Below are 18162 nucleotides of genomic sequence, written 5' to 3' on the forward strand. Positions count from 1 at the left end.
TGACAAGCAAAATCAATGCTCACTTAACAATCATCTTACTGAGCAGTGGAAATTTTGGGGTCAGTTGTGGTTGTAAGTTGAGGACTGCCTATATATGTTTGACCACAATAGATAAAAGCCGTAGGAAAGATGAGCCACTGGCCATCCAGTCACATTCCAACCCCCCCCTCCAATGACAGCTTTTTTGGGGGGGCGCATTTTAGGGTCTCAGCTTCCAGAGGGAATGCCATCTTGGTATCTGATCCGACAGGCCTTTCTGAGGGACCCTCCATCTGGGACTTTTTGGAAATTCTGGCTTGGGCCAAACTTTCTAGAAGGCATATTTATTTTCAAGTTAACTAGAAGTGTGACTTTATTGTCCTTTTTCAAAACTGAATTTTGTACTGTTTCTCCCCAAAAGATGAGACATCGGTGTAATAACAAAATGCACCCAAATAATGACAGAGGATTGAAGTAGTGTAATTCATGGACGGAAATACAGGACCCACAAATATCAGCACCATCAATCCCAGCCAAGGTGGTGAGAGAGAATGGAAGAGACTTCCTGGAATGATTTCCGAGGCAGGAAAACGACAACACCAGGAATACTCTTGTCCCCACCGCCCATTTGCAGGTTTGGGGGAACCTGCAAGTGTCCAATGGATTCTAGTCTGGGACAGCAATCTAGAGTTTGGGGAGAGCTGGAGGGGGGGTGTCATGAGAAGTCAAGAGGGCAGCTGCAGCTGTGCTGTGAAGTTCCACCCCCATTTCCATTCTTCAACTGTGTAGTTGCAGCTGCCCTCTTGACTTTTTTTGACTCCCCCCTCCCCCCCCCCATGGATGTCCGTGGTACAGGAAACAAGGATCTGTCTGATATTCTGACGCCTTCCTGAAGACCTGCAGAAGTGATGGGCCCCGGAACTTCCATCCATTTGGGGAGCGGTGCTTCTGGGCTGTTTATGCTGGAACCGATGGTTCATCTGCTTTCACGGGGTGGGGGTGGGGAATGGAAAGGCAGCCAGGGCAGGTGGAAAAAGATGACCAGGTTACCTGGATGTCCCAGGAGGCCATCACGGTCAGTTAAAAGGTTTGTGTGAAAGCCTAAAAGATTAAAAGGTTCGTGTGAAATGAGACTCCGTTGTGGGAGGGGCTTCCAGACTATGTTTTAATTGCAAATGTGCCCAAAAATGTTCTTCAAATTCTGCAGTTTTACAAAAACTTTACTTAAGTGGAGAAAGACTTTGTTTCTGTGACTGCTAGGGCCAGATCAGTGGTGGGATTCAAAAATGTTTACTACCGGTTCTGTGGGCATGGCTTGTTGGGCGTGGCAGGGGAAGGTTACTGCAAAACCCCCATTTCCTCCCGATCAGCTGGGACTTGGGAGGCAGAGAATAGATGGGGGTGGGGCCACTTCAGAGGTGATATTTACCAGTTCTCCAAACTACTCAAAATTTCCGCTACCGGTTCTCCAGAACTGGTCAGAACTTGCTGAATTCCACCTCCGGGCCAGATGCTGTCGGTAGAGATCGCCTTCGCCCTTGCTGAGCAAGTCTGAAACTCAAATCAGCCATTCTGGGCTGCAAATCTAGCAATTTATGGGTATGATGATAGCAGCATAAGATGCTTCTGTTGGCTTTGTTACTAAAAAATAAATAAAATTTGTGCAGCTCAGGATAGCACATCCAGCCGGGATAATTTTGATTTACTGAACATTACATGAACAGTTCAATTTTCCGGGCTTGTCCAGCACCATGTTCTCCTAATTGAATAGATGGGATGGGTTTGCACCCTCTGTGTTCAACAGGGATTGGCTACCTTGCGGTCTGATGTATCTTGTGAATCCAGCTTTTGCGTTTCATGGGTGCGCTGCATCGATCTCTTTGCCTTGACCTTTGACCCAGGAAATACGTCATGCGGCTTTATATTAATAATCATACCTGTGATATATTGGTGGCTAAAAAAGCATGAATGGTCTTGTTTTCTTTTTTCCCAGCTTAGTCCAGGTTACTAACAGGACATTGGACCATTTCCACCGTGGTGTGACTTCCTTTACTAAAGACATACTACGGGTATGCAATATGCATACTACACTTATATCAACAATGATCACAGTTTTTAGGCTCAGTAAGTATTTGGTTCCAGATTCCCCAACAGGGCTTAAAAAATTGGGCACCCGAGAAGTGTTTGATTTGCTGCTGGGTTTTACACAATGCAAGAGCTGCATCTGGATAACAGGGCAGGACTCCAAATCCTGCACCAGAGTAAAGGTGAGCTGAGGAAAGGAGGAGGAAATGGCGCCATTTGGACCATGGCTCTCCTTCCTACAGGGGTGGGGGCTTTAGTTTTCCCTTGCATTCGCCGCAAACACTGCGGGTCTAACTAGCGAGCAGTCCCGATCTTTGGGAGACACGGATGGCGATGCTGGGTGGTCCTTTGAGTTTTAGAGGATGTTCTCCAGTCTGTAGCCGTAGCCTATGATTTGGTCCACGAAGTCTGGCAGCAGCTCTCTGCACAACAGGATGGGCTTCAGGGCCCAGTAGGGATAGAAGACCTCGCGGTGACGCAACACTCCGCCCCTCACAATCCGCTGGGCACATTCTTCTTTAGGGCTCGGCCTCTGGGTGATTTTGTTTCCCACGGACTTCACGGCCATTTCTGCAGAAAGGAGCAAAAAGATGGGGGTCAGTCCGAGAGGAGGGCGCTGGGTTTGGGCAAGGGAGGGTTTCAAGCGTCACTCACCGGTGTCGATGTAGCCCAGCACAGCCACAGTGATGGGCAGGGACATGTTCCTCAGGCGCAGCTCGGTACGTAGCGAGGTGAAGAATCCTTCCATGGCGAACTTGGCTGCTGAGTAAGAGACACTGAAGGGGCTTGGAACACGTCCTGGGAGGGAGAGGGAGAGGTTGGTGTGGACGGAGGAACAGTTTGCTCCTACAGCTTGTTCCATCTTCCCCTTCTCTCAATTTCTTCCCGCAATTGTACACTCTTTCACATCCAGGTTAATACAGCTAATCCTTGATTTAGGACCATCATGGAGCCTGCCCTCCATGGCCATAAATCAGGACAGTCGATTTTGCAATCTTTTTTTTTTTTTTGGAGCAGCAGTCGTTAAACGAACACTGCTGTCATTCAGCAATCCAGCCCTTTGCTATGGGCATGGTTTTGGAGAAAACCAGAAGTGCCAATTCTGGGTAGAACCATTGTCAAAGGCAGCCGGGATTATGGGATGCAGCAAACAGCCATAAATGTGGCTGCGTGACTGAGCGCTCCAACTTTGGTCGTGTGTCCATGAGTGTGTTGGAACTTTGAATGCAGGTGGTAACTACCTTCAAGGTAGGTCTACTGTAACAGTCGCTAAATGACCAGTACCTGTCACTCTGACTTGAGGGTGATGTATGGGTAGAGCATAGCTAACAGCTTGTTCATTGCATCTCTACATTGCAAAGAAACTCAGCCTCAAGGGTGATGTATGTGCAGCCAGTTAAAGCCTGCTTATTATAGGAGTCTTCTGGAGAAGGAAGTCAGTTACAGAACTTACAATGAGAAGGGCAGATAGAAATCAAGAGTGAAACAAGACCACCAGATGGAAATGCCTCCCTGAAATGCACTGAAGAATGCAAAAGGCTTCCTGGGCTGGAAGGACCGTCATGTCGCCATCATCATCATATGAGCCTCTCTGGGGATTAAGGGCAATAAACAGAGGGACTCCCCTGGGGACTTCTGGAGGGGCTGCCTACGGGGGGGGGGGGTGTCTGCTAAACCACATCTGGAATTGGCAGAGTTGTGCTGGGTGCAAATCGGTGGGGGTTTGCCAAGGAGGACTGTGAGTAGAGAGGAATGGGAGTGAGTGGTGGGCTTAGTTAGCTTGAGAAAAAGAACAAAAGAGAAAAGTCGGGGTGAGCAGAAGGCACCTCAGCAGAAAACTCTAACATGAGAATGACTCCTCAGGACCAAGCAAGAGATAGGTTCACTCCTTCTACCTCACAAGGGAGGAGGAACAACTGGAGAGGAATAGAATAGAATAGAATAGAATAGAATAGAATAGAATAGAATAGAATAGAATAGAATAGAATAGAATAGAATAGAATAGAATAGAATAGAATAAGAGTTGGAAGGGACCTTGGAGGTCTTCTAGTCCAGCCCCCTGCTCAAGCAGAAGAACCTATACTATTTCAGATAAATGACTGTCTAGTCTCTTCTTAAAAGCCTCCAGTGATGGAGCACCTATGATTTGTAGATGCAAGCTGTTCCCCTGGTTAATTGTCTTCACTGTTAGGAAGTTTCTCCTTAATTCCTTGATTAGTTTCCACCCGTTGTTTCTTGTCCTGCCTTCTGGTGCTTTGGAGAATAACTTGACTGCCTCTTCTTTGGGGCAACCCCTCAAATACCGGAATTCTGCTATCATGTCACTCCTAGTCCTTCTTTTCTTTAGACTAGCCAAACCCAAAATCTGCAGCCGCTCTTCCTCTGGACGAGGCAAAGGAAGCCAGGGATGACCTGGCCACAGTCGCTCCACAGAGAGCCAGAGAGAGAAGGGCTGTCAGGCCTGGGCTGACGGAAGTGGGGAAGCTGCCCTCTGGAAGGGTGGGGGGTGAAGTGGGAAAGGCACCACAGGAAAAGAGCCGGGGTGGGTGGTGGGGAGGGATCCTGCTGGGGGACCTGGAGGGGGCCAATTTCTTGAATGAGGACAACCACTGCACCCAGCAAGGAGAGGAAATCCAGCACATTTTTATGGAAGGAAAGTCAGGCAACTGATGTCAGCAATGGAAAATGGCACTCGGGTAGCATCAGGTCCCTGATCTTCATTTGACAAACTAGCCCAGCCTAATTCAAGAGCTACCTGGTTAATTTTCCCACAGTGCCCCTGACACCATGTGGCTGAAGGGCACTGGGGGGGAGGGGGAAATTGAACCGCCAAGTAGGCAACCAAACCTGATCTTTCCAGAAAGCAGAAACGCTGGCTCATCGTTTTAATCTCCTCCTCGTTTCAAAGACTAAAGTAGCTGCGTTTAACAAAGGAAAGGGAGTGAAGGATTGCACTTGTATATAGAAATGGTGAAAAAAACGAGAGTAAGCAGATTAATGTACGTACCTTGGAACAATTTTTACAAACAATGGGAAAATGGATGACTAGAGACATTTTGAAGGCAGTGTAAATACTGAAAGAAAGTTAAAGGCTGGTGGGTGTCAGGTGTGAGGAAGGGTTGTGGAAAAGAGGTAGAACGGCTGCATATAAAAGCAGATTTCTGCCCACCTGCCTAGGTGGAGCTCTTGTGTTGGGCACATAAGGAAAAACATAAAAGTGACCTAAAATACCAAGAGAAGGGATCAATATAAAAGGTCTCTCTCTACGCCTAAGGAGGGAGAGAGGGAAGATCAAATTGCAAAAGAAAGGGATGGAGGGAGAGCAAATGGCTTGAGCGGAATATTTGAGGCGCTGCCACAAAGAAGGGAGGCTCAACTTATTTTCCAAAGCACCTGCGGGCAGGACAAGAAATAATGGATGAAAATTAATCAAGGAGAGAAGAAACTTGGAATTAAGGAGAAACTTAAAGAAACAGTGAGAACAATGAACCCGGGGAACAGAAGCTGCCTTCAGACTTTGTAGGCGCTTCGTCACTGGAGGCTTTTAAGAAGAGACTATGTGAAATGGGATTTTGAAATAAGCGATGGGTGACCTTTTAATTAAGGTGAGATTTAAGTCAGAGGATAATTTGACCTTGTTTTTATTTTATTTTTTGGTTATAGGTCTTTGATAAACAATAGAGATAATTGTGTTTTATTTTGTCTATTGAAGAAGAGTGGGGCAACAAAAGGGACAAAAATATGGTAATTTGATTTGATTAAATATTTTCCAGGACAAAGGGATGGAAGAAAAGGGCTATTATAAATTTGAAGAGGGGAAAATATTGGATAAAAGATACAATGACACAGTGAAATTTGAAATATGTTAAAGTACATACCCGACTGATATCTTGTTCAACAAAGATTTGTATGTTTTGTTTTTGTTTTCAAAAAATAATAAAAAACTTGTTTAAAAAAAAAAGAAGAAGAGGCTGGACAGTCGCCTATCTGAAGTGGTAAAAGTTCTCCTGCCTGAGCAGGGGGTTGGACTAGAAGACCTCCAAGGTCCCTTCTAGCTCTGTTCTTATTGATTGATTGATTGATTGATTGATGTCTAGATTTAGAATGAATGAATGAATGAATGAATATTTTAATTTGTATACCGCCCTTCTCCTGAAGGACTCAGGGCAGTGAACAGGCAGATAAAATACAAATATACACAATAGTTAAAACAACCCTTAAAAAACTGATTTAAATTAGCCCAAGTATTAAAATAACTTACACCCCCATAAAATTACAAAAATTTAAAAACCCATCAAATTCAATTAAAATCTAAAGATAAAAATCAAGCTAGTCCAGCCATACGAAATAAATAGGTTTTAAGTTCGCGGCGAAAGGTCCTAAGGTCAGGTAGTAGTCGAAGTCCGAGGGGAAGTTCGTTCCACAGGGTCGGAGCCCCCACAGAGAAGGCCCTCCCCCTGGGGGCCGCCAGTCGACACTGTTTGGCTGACGGCACCCTGAGGAGTCCCTCTCTGTGGGAATGCACCGGACGATGGGAGATAGAAGCCGGCAGTAGACGGTCCCGTAGATAGCCCGGTCCTAAGCCATGGAGCGCTTTAAAGGTGGTAACCAATACCTTGAAGCGCACCCGGAAAACAACAGGTAGCCAGTGCAGTCTGCGCAGGATGGGTGTTACGTGGGAGCTCCGAACCGCTCCCTCAATAACCTGCGCAGCCGCATTCTGAACTAGCTGAAGTCTCCGGGTGCTCTTCAAGGGGAGCCCCATGTGAAGTGATGGTTGGATGGAGTGGATGAGATCTTCAGGAAGAAAGAGACCAGAAATTTGGAGAATAAGAAGCAATGAATGAAGGGGAGTACAGAAGGAATACAAGGAAGAATGGGGTGCAAGGAGATAAAGGATGGGGAAATGGAGGGGCTGGTGCTGGGGTGACGCCTGGAAGCAAATTCTCTGTCATCAAATTGAGAACTGCGGGGGAGTCCTTCCACCAGCACGAATGAATCCCCCACTGTGGGACCCACCCATGTGCCAGCCTGTGAGGATTGCAGTGCCTACCAGCAAGGGAGGAGACGGCTACGATGTTCCCCTTAGATTCCAGCAGTAGATCCATGGCAGAAATGGTCAACTGGACGTAGCTGAAGAAGTTGACAGTCATCGACTTGATCACAGGCTCGATTGCTCCTTTGAATGGACCGAAGGAGGTTCCTCCAACGTGGTTCAGAACTAGCTGGTCGAGACCTCCTGGGGGAGCAAAGGGCAGAGAGACGTTCAGGGCCTACACGCACAAAAGGCAAACCGACATTTTTCTGGCGCTGGCTTGCTGCCACGCTCGGAGGGTGTCTTCCAGCCTGGAGTCCCGGGCAGGACAGCTGGGCATGCAGAGGTCTACAAAGGGGCTGGATCCTGACATCACAAGTCAGCCCTGGAGGGAGCCCAGATAGGCGAAGGTCGGCCAGCCAGGCCAGCACAGGGCATAGCATTGAAATATCTTGGGGTTTAACGGCCAGGAGTCAAAATGGATGATCCTCTGGGACAGGATTGAGCACGCCCCTCCCCCCATTGCTGGCCATCCTTGCTTTTCCTGCTCACTTTACTGTGTTATTAAATTCAGCCCTTTGGATTGCAAGGAGCCCCGATGGCCCAGCGGTCAGAATGCAACATTGCAAACAAACTCTGCCCACTGCTTGGAGTTCGATCCTGACCAGCTCAAAGTTGACTCAGCCTTCCATCCAGATACCTGGGAGCAATATGCAGATAATGCTGACATTGAATGCTGTATACTGCACGAATCAAGAAGAGGGCCGTGAAAATATTTACAGACCCCTCGCATCCTGGACATAAACTGTTTCAACTCCTACCCTCAAAACGACGCTATAGAGCACTGCACACCAGAACAACTAGACACAAGAACAGTTTTTCCCCGAAGGCCATCACTCTGCTAAAGAAATAATTCCCTCAACACTGTCAAACTATTTACTGAATCTGCACTACTATTAATCTTCTCATAGTTCCCATCACCCATCTCTTTCCACTTACGACTGTATGACTGTAACTTTGTTGCTGGCAATCCTTATGATTTATATTGATATTGATTGTTCCTGATTGCTTATTTGTATCCTATGATTATCATTAAGTGTTGTATCATTAAGTGTTAAATTGTACCCTATGACCATCATTTGTTTTGTAAATGTTGTATTTTGATGAAGGTATTTTTTCTTTTATGTACACTGAGAGCATATGCACCAAGACAAATTCCTTGTGTGTCCAATCACACTTGGCCAATAAATTCTATTCTATTCTATTCTATTCTATTCTATTCTATTCTATTCTATTCTATTCTATTCTATTCTATTCTATAGCAGGGTTCTCCAACCTTGGCAACTTTAAGATTTGTGGACTTCAACTCCCAGAATCCCTCAGCCAGCAAAGCTGGCTGAGGAATTCTGGGAGTTGAAGTCCACAAGTCTTAAAGTTGCCAAGGTTGGAGACCCCTGCTGTAAAGGACTATGGGGCAGGGTATTAAGTAAGTCCTGTTGCTATTGCTATTGGACAGGGGGCTGGACTAGAAAATCCCCAAGATTCCTTCCCACTCGTGTGTTACTCTGTTATTCACATTGCCCAATATCAGTGGCCAGCTCTGGATTCTAAGGGCCACGTGTGTTGCAGAGAACATGAAGCCCCTCTGGCAAACACCCGAGACCAAGCATGTCTCAGTGCCAGCCCCGAAGTCCAGAAAAAGTGTCCTCACAGGTGCGCTATAATGATTTGAATTGCTCGTTGCCTTTCAAAGTGGTTGCCTCTCCCACCCCATTTGTCTTTAATGTTTCATGACCACATAATCATATGCAGGGTGGAGTCGGGGCAACTGAATGGAGCTGAGTGTTTACTGGCCGGATGCCCTTCCTGTCACCAATGCGCAGCAGATATATTCTCCTTGTGCCCAGAGAGAGAAATATCTGCCTCTACCTAGGATCGAACTCACAAGCCTCCTAATTATGAGGCGAGAGATCCACCTCTAGGCCATTGTACCTCCCCCACCCCATTTGCTGCATGGATTCTCCCATTCTGAAGCAGTGGTCACCAACTGGTGGTCCATGGACCATTGGTGGTCCGCGAGAAAATTTTGGTGGTCCGCAGAAAAATTATTTGCATTTCTTATTTTGCACTAAATACTATTTTTAAAAAAATTCATATTAGTGATTTAAAATTATGAATTTAGCGGTCCGTGAGGTCTGAAAGTTTGGGGACCCCTGTCCTGGGGGACCCCTGAAAATATGATCTTTCTCTGTGCTTTTCTCCAAAGGAGGGGACGGCAAAGTCCTGGGGTGGGGAATAACTTCTATACCAGTGATGATGGCGAACCTTTTCGGCACCGAGTGCTCAAACTGGAATGTGTGTGCTCGTGTGCAGGCGCCAAAACACCGGAAACCCAAAGACCAGCCGGCACGCTGGAAACCAGAAGAGCAGCTGGTGACGGTGTGGGTGACCACAGAGAGGGCTGTGGGTGCCATAGGTTTGCCATCACCGTTTTATAGAGAGGGAGAGACGATCCTGGGAAGGGCAGGGGTGGCTGGGATAGGTAAGAGAAGTTGAATACAGCCTTACCTGCAGAGACACAGAGCATCCAATTCCTCAATCTGTCTCTCTCCCCCCACCTCCCCCACCCCCCAGGAGGCAGAAGGGTTGGTCCAGGGTGAAATGCAAAAGGTCATCTTTACCCAACTTGGCCTTAGTTTCTTCCACCACCTCCTGGGCAGCGGTCAGGTTGCCCATGTCTGCAACCACGTAGTGGGCAGAACTAGCACCCAGCTCCTGGCACTTCTTCACCACCTGAAGAGGAAGGGGAAAAGAGGACAAAGGGCTGGAAAGGACTCACAAGAACCAGTGTTTGGTCAACAAAGCCACAATGGTGGCCGTGACACTGCACTCGAATCTCTGCCAGTCTTAATATTAGGACGAAACCGGAATCATTTTATTGGGGTTTTACGGGCAGTGAATTAGAAAATGAGTGTCGGAGATTAATATTGTATATATGATAGGATATGCGCCGAGATTATTGCATGCACAAAGATGGAGGAATAATGAGATAAAACAGGAAATATGACTTGTAATATTGATGAGAAAATATTGTGGAAAAAATGAAACTGACTAGTTTGGTCAAGGAAAAAATAAAAGCTTTTTTGAAAGACTGGAAACCTCATATGGACATTTGTTGAAAGACAAAGGCTAGAACAGGGGTCTCCAACCTTGGTCCTTTTAAGACTTGTGGAGTTCAACTCCCAGAGTTCCTTAGCCAGCTTTGCTGGCTGAGGGACTCTGGGAGTTGAAGTCCACAAGTCTTAAAGGGACCAAGGTTGGAGACCCCTGGGCTAAATCGATGATTGATGGATTGGGGATTTAAAAAGTAAATTAAACAGGAAGGCGAAAGAATTTAGATGGCAACTACTTGATAGAAAGAAGGGCAGGAATCATGATTCTATGTTTTCTTTTTAATTTAATTTATTTAATTTTTTCCTCGGATACATTTTTAAAAACCGTTTAATTTTGCATGGTTTGAAAAATTCTAACAGAAAAAAATAAAAGAAAAAATAAAAGAAGGGCTACCAATCTTTAACAACAACAAAAAAGTCAAGATGCCTGCCGTCTTTTTTTTAAAAAATCACTTTGTGGGCTCAAGAGCAGCTGATCACTCGCTGTCAGCAGGATTGGATTTCATGCTTATTTTAAGCCCCCCACCCCACCCCGCACCTCGCCTGTTTCCTGAAACTCGGGTTCCTGTAACCGAGGTTAGTTGTTGCTCAGAGCGTCCCTCCAGAATGGCTGGGATGGGGGCGGCGGCATCGGGGTGCCCCAGCAAGCAGGAAGGGAGCTGCCCCGACTCTGAAAAGCAGAGGAGCTGGATTCGCACCCGGCACCCGTTTGAGACTGAAGCTAAAGGGGGAATCTTATGGAGATTCTCCGCCATCCAGGTCATGGTTGTCCCAAAAGTGCTTTTTCAAGAGGCAACTGGACTTTCTGGTTTTTTTTTTTTAATTGGAAGACGTTTCGCTTCTCATCCAAGAAGCTTCTTCAGCTCCGACTGGATGGTGGGGAGAGTCAGAGCTCAAGCAGCTTCTTGGATGAGAAGCGAAACGTCTTCCAAGAAAAACCAGAAAGTCCAGTTGCCTCTTGAAAAAGCCTACCGACACTTGGGATGTTGAGAGCATCTCTCGCCAGTTTCAGACGTGGACAGGGGGACTTTCTCTTTCGCGCGTGGGAAAGCGGGACCGAGCGGGGCAGCGGAGCACGGGTGGAGAGGAAGAGGAGGCTGCGATCCGTGCAGGGCTGGCCCTGTTCAGACGAATGGTTCTCGCCCGCTTACCTTCTGCAGTTGCTCCTCCCTCCTGGCGGTCAACACGAGGTGGGCGCCCATCCGTGCAAACTCGTAGGCCATTTGCTCCCCGATGCCCGAACTTGAACCCGTCACCAACACGCGCATTCCTCGCACCATCTCTGCAGGCAGAAGAGGAGACGGGCCGTGGATTTCCTTGCCCGGCCAGGAGATGCGCGGGCTCTGGCCCGGCCAGGAAAAAGATGCTGGCCGAAGGGCTTTAGTTAAGGAAGGAGGTCCACGGCCCCACGCGTGCTTTGAACAGCAGGCGCAGGGGTCTCCAGCCTTGGCAACTTTAAGCCTGGTGGACTTCAACTCCCAGAATTCCCCAGCCAGCTTTGCTTTGCTGGCTTTGCTGGCTGGGGGATTCTGGGAGTTGAAGTCCACCAGGCTTAAAGTTGCCAAGGTTGGAGACCCCTGGACTAGAGGACCTCTGAGGCTCCTTCTAGCCCTATTTTATTGCGCTCTGTTCCCTTCTGTGAATTTTCTCTATTCCTTCAACCTTCACTGCTTCAGACTCTTACTGGAGCCACTTTATAGTTCATCTTTTTTATTAAATCCGTGGGTCGTCTCCAACCTTGGCAACTTTTAAGTCTGGCGGAGTTCAACTCCCAGAATAAACCAGCTGAAGTCTTCCAAGCTTAAAGTTACCAAGGTTGGAGACCCCTGGGCTAAAGGAACTGTTGGAGTGGGTCCAGATCTGGAAGCCCCTCCTTGGGCAGGAAAGTGAATAAACGAGCAAATAAATAGTCAGGGAGGGGGTGACAGCCTTCGTTGGACCCTTACTCAATTCCCCCTCCTCCGTTGGACCCTTACTCAATTCCCTACCTAGAGCCCCATTGGCCGGCCTCTGCTCCCTCTCCAGGCAAATTCCAGGCAAATTCCAACCAAAGGCTTTGCTTCCAAGAGCCCCCCCTCCCTTCACTCCACCCCCCCTCCCCTTCATCAGGAACACAGGTCATTCAGGACCGGCCAGCGGTCTGCTGACACCCCCCCCCCACTTTGCCAACCCATATCTAAGTGAGACAACCAAAAGTCCAGCAGAGCATTCACCTCCGAGGCTCCGTGGGTTGGGCAGAGAAGTGGGCAAAGATGGCATTTTGGCATGGAGAAAAGCCATCCCACCCCCCCACAGAAAACAAACAGCCCTCTATTCCAGGGATCTCCAACCTTGGTCTCTTTAAGACTCGTGAACTTCAACTCCCAGAGTCCCTCAGCCAGCAAAGCTGGGAGTTGAAGTCCACAAGTCTTAAAGGGACCAAGGTTGGAGAGCTCTGCTCTATTCAGTGGAGGGGGGAGGATCCTCAGTTGCCAAACGTCAATAGGAGCAGAGCAGCCCCTCCCCTTTAACCTAATCCCTTGTGGAATCAGCTGATGGCAGAATGGATGGAATTTGACCTTTTTTTTTTTAGGAGAAAGCGGATTTTCTGGTTCTCCCCACTTTGATTGCTTTTTCTTTCCTTCTTTTAAGCCAATTGCATCTTTCCTCAGCCCCAAATTCTACTCTCCCCCCACCCCTCCCCCCCAGATTCTGAGCTGTCTGAATTTCCCAACCCACCAGGTGATTTTTAAGATCCATGGACTTCAGCTCCCAGGATTCCCCAGCACCAATTTCAGCAATTCGCTCCTCCACAGGCTGGAATTTCTCAACTTCAGTGACTTTGACTTCAACTCCCAGAATTCCCCCCGGCCAGTGCATTGCCCATCTCAACCTGGGTCTTTCTACACTCTCCTAGCTCCCACCTGAACACCAAAAATAGAAGATGACTGGCCACCAGCTACACTTACGAATCAGGGATGCTCAGCCTCCCACCAGGTGAGCGAGAATTGCAGGTAGGGATTGCAGAACTGCCAAGGTGCCCTGCAGCCACTTGAAACTCGATCAGTGCTGCTGCTTCGGGGTGGGTGGATGGGGACTCACCCAGGTGCCCTGGGGCTGGGCAGAGGTCTGCTCAACCTGAAGCCCCAAAAGCAGCTCCCCATCTCTTCCTCTGATGTGACCCACCCAGGTATCTGGGAGAGCCGTGGGATGAAAGCCAGATGCCCCAGCCCTGGCCAACAGGTTCCATCTGTTGAAGGGCACCACAATCTGCTAGCAGATTCCTGCTCCCGCAGCTGGTCCATGTAAGCAGAGAATCCAGGGTGTGGCACCTCTGGCCAGGGGGGCTCTGATGTAGCTGAAACGCAAAACTGAGGCTTCCAGGTCTTCTGCCAGCCTTCCTGGTCTCCATCCTGCCCTTTTCTGCTTCTTGAAACCTCCCTTCCCAATCGGAAATCTGGAGATTCTCTGGCATGCCGTTTCCCCTGTGGGGGTGTGTGGGGGTGTTCTGAAAGACTGGGCGCACGAAGGGTGTAGAGACAATCACCCAGAGAATGAGATGTTCACACATCCCCATCAATGGTGTTCGGGCAATGGGCTTAACGAGATGGATGATGGCTGCCACACTTGCCAGTGCCAAGCTGCATTGTGTGTGTGAGTTGTGCGACCCCAACCCATTTCTTTAGCGTGGAGGTCCAGCACATTGGGAGAACACCAGAAATGGGCCGCCCTCCTGGCGAGACCAACACCAGCTCACCTTCTTCAGACCTTGCGTGCAAGAGTTTCACCCACATTTCCCCCTCTCCAGAGAAGCCCATCCGTCTCCGTTAAACGGGAAAAAGAATAATTTAAGAAAGGAGGAAAGCAGAAGCCCAGCACTGGCCTGGCCTCCCCATGGCGGAAATCTACCCTCCTTACCTGCAGAGAAAGTCTCCTGTGGGTAGAAATAGTAAGCGCCAAACCCGATCAGGAGAGGGACGAGGATCTTGAGCAGCGCCATGGCCAGCTTCTCAGCTCTGTCGTTAAGCTTCAACCGCTTTTTCTTTGCAAGCTCATCACAAGGTTCAGAAATGCAGTTTTTCCAGCTCTGATGAAAGACAGGAGGGCTCCGTGGCACCCAATCAGGGCATGGCCCAGGTGGGTTGGTGGAGGTGGCGCCCCAATAGCTGACTCAGGTGCTCTCCAGGACGGAGAGATTGACAGACATCCAAAGTAAATATTACAGCAGTTTCAAAAGTTGCCTGGGGAGACTTTGGCCCGAGGGATTTTTGGCCACAGATTTATATCCGTGTGTGTGTAGAAAGCATGAGAACCACAGCAATCCCGATACCAGTGTTTCACATGTACTCAGATTTAGATTTACAGATTAACAGTGTTGGAAGGGACCTTGTAGGTCATCTAGTCCAACCCCCTGCCCAAGCAGGAAACCCTACATCATTTTTGACAAATGGCAGTCCGGTCTCTCCTTGAAAAGCTTCCAGCGATGAAGCTCTCACAACTTCCAAAGGCAACTTCTGTTCCATGGGTTGTTTGTTCCCACTGTCAGAAAATTTCTCCTTATTTCCAGGTTGAATCTCTCCTTGCTCACTTTCCATCCGTTATGCCTTTTCCAGCCTTCAGGTGCTTTGGGGAATACCTTGACCCCCTCCTCTCTGTGGCAGCCCCTCAAATATTGGAAGATGCTATCCTGTCTCCCCTGGTCCTTCTCTTCACTAGACTAGCCAGGCCCAGTTCCTGCAACTGTTCATTGTATGTTTGAGCTTCTAGTCCCCTCATCATCATCCTGGTTGCTCTTCTCTGCACTTTTTCTAGTGCACATCTCTACTCCCTGGTTCTTCTTCGGAGGGAGAGGAAGGTTTCTGGACCTGGATCAGTGGGCACAATTTATTGGTTTGATTGGATATAACTCCCAGAGACTTTTGTAGAATAATAAATCCTAAATTTCAACTGAAACACAAACCGCTATGTTGCTAAGTGAGACAGTTGTTAAACTGAGTTTTGCCTCATTTTGTGACCTTTTTTTTTTGCCACAGTTATTAAGTGAATAGCTGCAGTTGACAACTTAAGTTAGTACACAGTTACAAAGTGAATCCGGCTTCCCCACTGACTTTGATTGTCAGAAGGTCACACGGGACTCGCCCCCCCCACCCCCACCCGGGACACTGTGACCGTCATAAATGTGAGTCTGTTGTGAAACATCTGAATTTTGATCATGTGACCATGGGGATGCTGCCGTGGCCGAAAGTGTGAAAAACGGTCCTAAGTCATTTTTTTTCAGTGCCGTGGTAACTTCAAAGAGTCACTAAATGAACTAAATGTTGTAATTGGAGGACTGCCTGTACGATTCCTGCCCTCAGTGTCCCAACACGAAAGGAAGCTTAGATGAGGCGGGAGAAGGAAAATGTGAGAATTGAGGCTTCACGCTGGGATGGGAGTTCAATGTCTGGGAGGATCAACTGAAACCTGGAAAGCCGGTCTTGTGGCAATCGGTTCCGAAGGCAAGAGGCTCAGGTTTTCCTGCTGCCTTGTGTGGAATGCTTAACTTGAAACAGACTTTGGTTATATTTCTGAATTCCTCTCCCACCCATCATCTGAGGTGGGGCAGCACCTCTGGTTTGATCTTCCACTCCTGGGAAGCAGGCCCAGAGTGGGGCCAACTGAACCCAAGATGCGCCCGAGCCCAAACCCACCACCAACTCCCTGGGGAGGTCAATCTGAACAGGCCAAATGCTCTGATCAGTCCCCAAATCTTTTATTTTATTTATTTATTTATTTATTAAATTTCTATACCGCCCTTCTCCCGAAGGACTCAGGGCGGTGTACAGCCAGAATAAAAACACAGAATATATACAATTAAAAGAATTTAAAATGAACTATTACTATGCGGCCGATAATTAAAACAATTAAAAATTTAAAATATTATTAAAACCCCAATTTAAAATCAACTATTTATGCCAGTCCTGCTTGAATGAATAAATATGTTTTAAGCTCACGACGGAAGGTCCGAAGATCAGGCACTTGACGTAAGCCAGGGGGGAGTTCGTTCCAGAGTGTTGGTGCTCCCACAGAGAAGGCCCTACTCCTGGGGGCCGCCAGCCGACATTGTTTGGCGGACGGCACCCTGAGAAGGCCCTCTCTGTGAGAGCGTACCGGTCGGTGGGAGGTATACGGTAACAGCAGGCGGTCTCGTAAGTACCCGGGTCCTAAGCCATGGAGCGCTCCTCCTCTGGGCTCCTCTGCTGGTTAGCACCGCAGCCAAGGAAGCCCAGGGCCACCACGTATGACCAGCACCCCTTCCGGTCCCTGGCAAGACGGGGAGGCTGTCGGATGCAGAGCACAAGCCACTGTGGGAAGAACAAGCCATGGGCACAAAACCTTCCCCAGCTGCACCAAAGCCGAAAGGAAAACCAGAGGTCAGGCAATGCGCAGATAGGAAACACTGAAACGTGGAATGCGGTTTTACAGTAATTTGACGATCACTGATTGTAAAGTCTTTGGCATGAAGAGATCTGCTCGCCCAGCAAGGGCCCATCAGCAACTTGCCCTCTTCTCCTTCTGCCACCGCCTTCATCTTCCACCAACCTTTCCAAACAGTGAACAGCTGTAGCTGCTTTTGTACCTTTTGATTCCCAAAGGCAAGAAAAACTAAAATCTGCTCTCCTCCTGGTCTGAGATGTCAGATGGCTGTAATTGTGCACCGACCCTCTTACTGTGCAACCATTCCTGTTTTTCACACAGTTCCTGTTTTTCTCTGTGTGACCGGCTTGTGTATGTCCAAGGACTGGGAGGGGGGGACGGGGGGGAATTAGATCAAAGGTCCTGATTTAGTCCAGCAAGGATTTCTTCATCTTGTGTTACTACACAATTGAATTACTTAAAAGAGGAAAGGGCCTCTGGTGGCTCAACAGACTAATGCAGTCTGTTATTAACAGCAGCTGCTTGCAATTACTGCAGGTTCAAGTCCCACCAGGCCCAAGGTTGACTCAGCCTTCCATCCTTTATAAAGTAGGTAAAATGAGGACCCAGATTGTTGGGGGCAATAAGTTGACTTTGTATATAATATACAAATGGATGAAGACTATTGCTTAACACAATGTAAGCCGCCCTGAGTCTTCGAAGAAGGGCGGGATATAAATGCAAATTAAAAAAAAAGTCACTCTGTGTGTTCAATTGCTTTTAAAATCGACAAATCTATGAACTGTAATAATAGAGCTTAGCGTGCCGTGTTCACAGGTAGCCGAGTCCTGTGACTTTTCTATGCTTCTGAGGAAGGAAGACAAAATTTCTCTGAAACTGATGCCTTTATTCACCACCCGCCCTGAAAAAACCCAAGAGTGGAGCTGGTGCACAGGAGAGGCACAGTTCGATGTCGTGGACTTCTGAAGGCTGGAGAAGGCCCTTTGAGGAGCTGGTTTGAGGGGCCTAAAAGGCCCACCTGTAATATTTACAGTACTAAAAAGGCAAAATACTTTGCCATTGAACCGTGAGCCGAGAGTCTACTTGGCCTGGCTTAATAGCCAAAGTGAGACAAGACAAGATCTAGATTTTTCCTGTTCCCCTTGGCTCAGTCCTGCTTGATTTCACAAGCTGCTGGTTGGTTGGGAGAGATCAAAGCTCTCTAAGAGTGAGATTTTTTTATCTCCATAGGCTTTAAACCACGATACTAAGATGGTGAGTCAAGATAACAGCTGGAACCCAAGAGAAGGATGGAAAATGCTTCAATCATAAGGGCCTCTGTGGCTCAGGCTGCTAATGCAGTCTGTTATGAACAGCAGCAGCCTGCAATTACTGCAGGTTCTAGTCCCACCAGGCCCAAGGTTGACTCAGCCTTCCATCCTTTATAAGGTAGGTAAAATGAGGACCCAGATTGTTGGGGGCAATAAGTTGACTTTGTATATAATATACAAATGG

The 18162-nt window shown here is 47.9% G+C and overlaps 1 protein-coding gene across 1 annotated transcript; it reads right to left on the minus strand.

Moving 5' to 3' along the window:
• Positions 1-535: 535 nt before the first annotated feature.
• LOC131185787 (hydroxysteroid 11-beta-dehydrogenase 1-like protein B) lies at positions 536-14406 on the minus strand. Its single transcript, XM_058158643.1, has 6 exons — positions 14170-14406; positions 11424-11554; positions 9781-9892; positions 7118-7303; positions 2719-2862; positions 536-2634 (listed from the first exon to the last, which is right to left on the minus strand). Exons 1-6 carry the CDS (start codon positions 14249-14251, stop codon positions 2420-2422), a joined length of 870 nt encoding a protein of 289 aa, XP_058014626.1. The 5' UTR covers positions 14252-14406; the 3' UTR covers positions 536-2419.
• Positions 14407-18162: the final 3756 nt, after the last annotated feature.

The sequence above is a fragment of the Ahaetulla prasina genome, chromosome 15 (assembly GCF_028640845.1).
Source record: "Ahaetulla prasina isolate Xishuangbanna chromosome 15, ASM2864084v1, whole genome shotgun sequence".
In the NCBI taxonomy this organism is placed as follows: domain Eukaryota; kingdom Metazoa; phylum Chordata; class Lepidosauria; order Squamata; family Colubridae; genus Ahaetulla; species Ahaetulla prasina.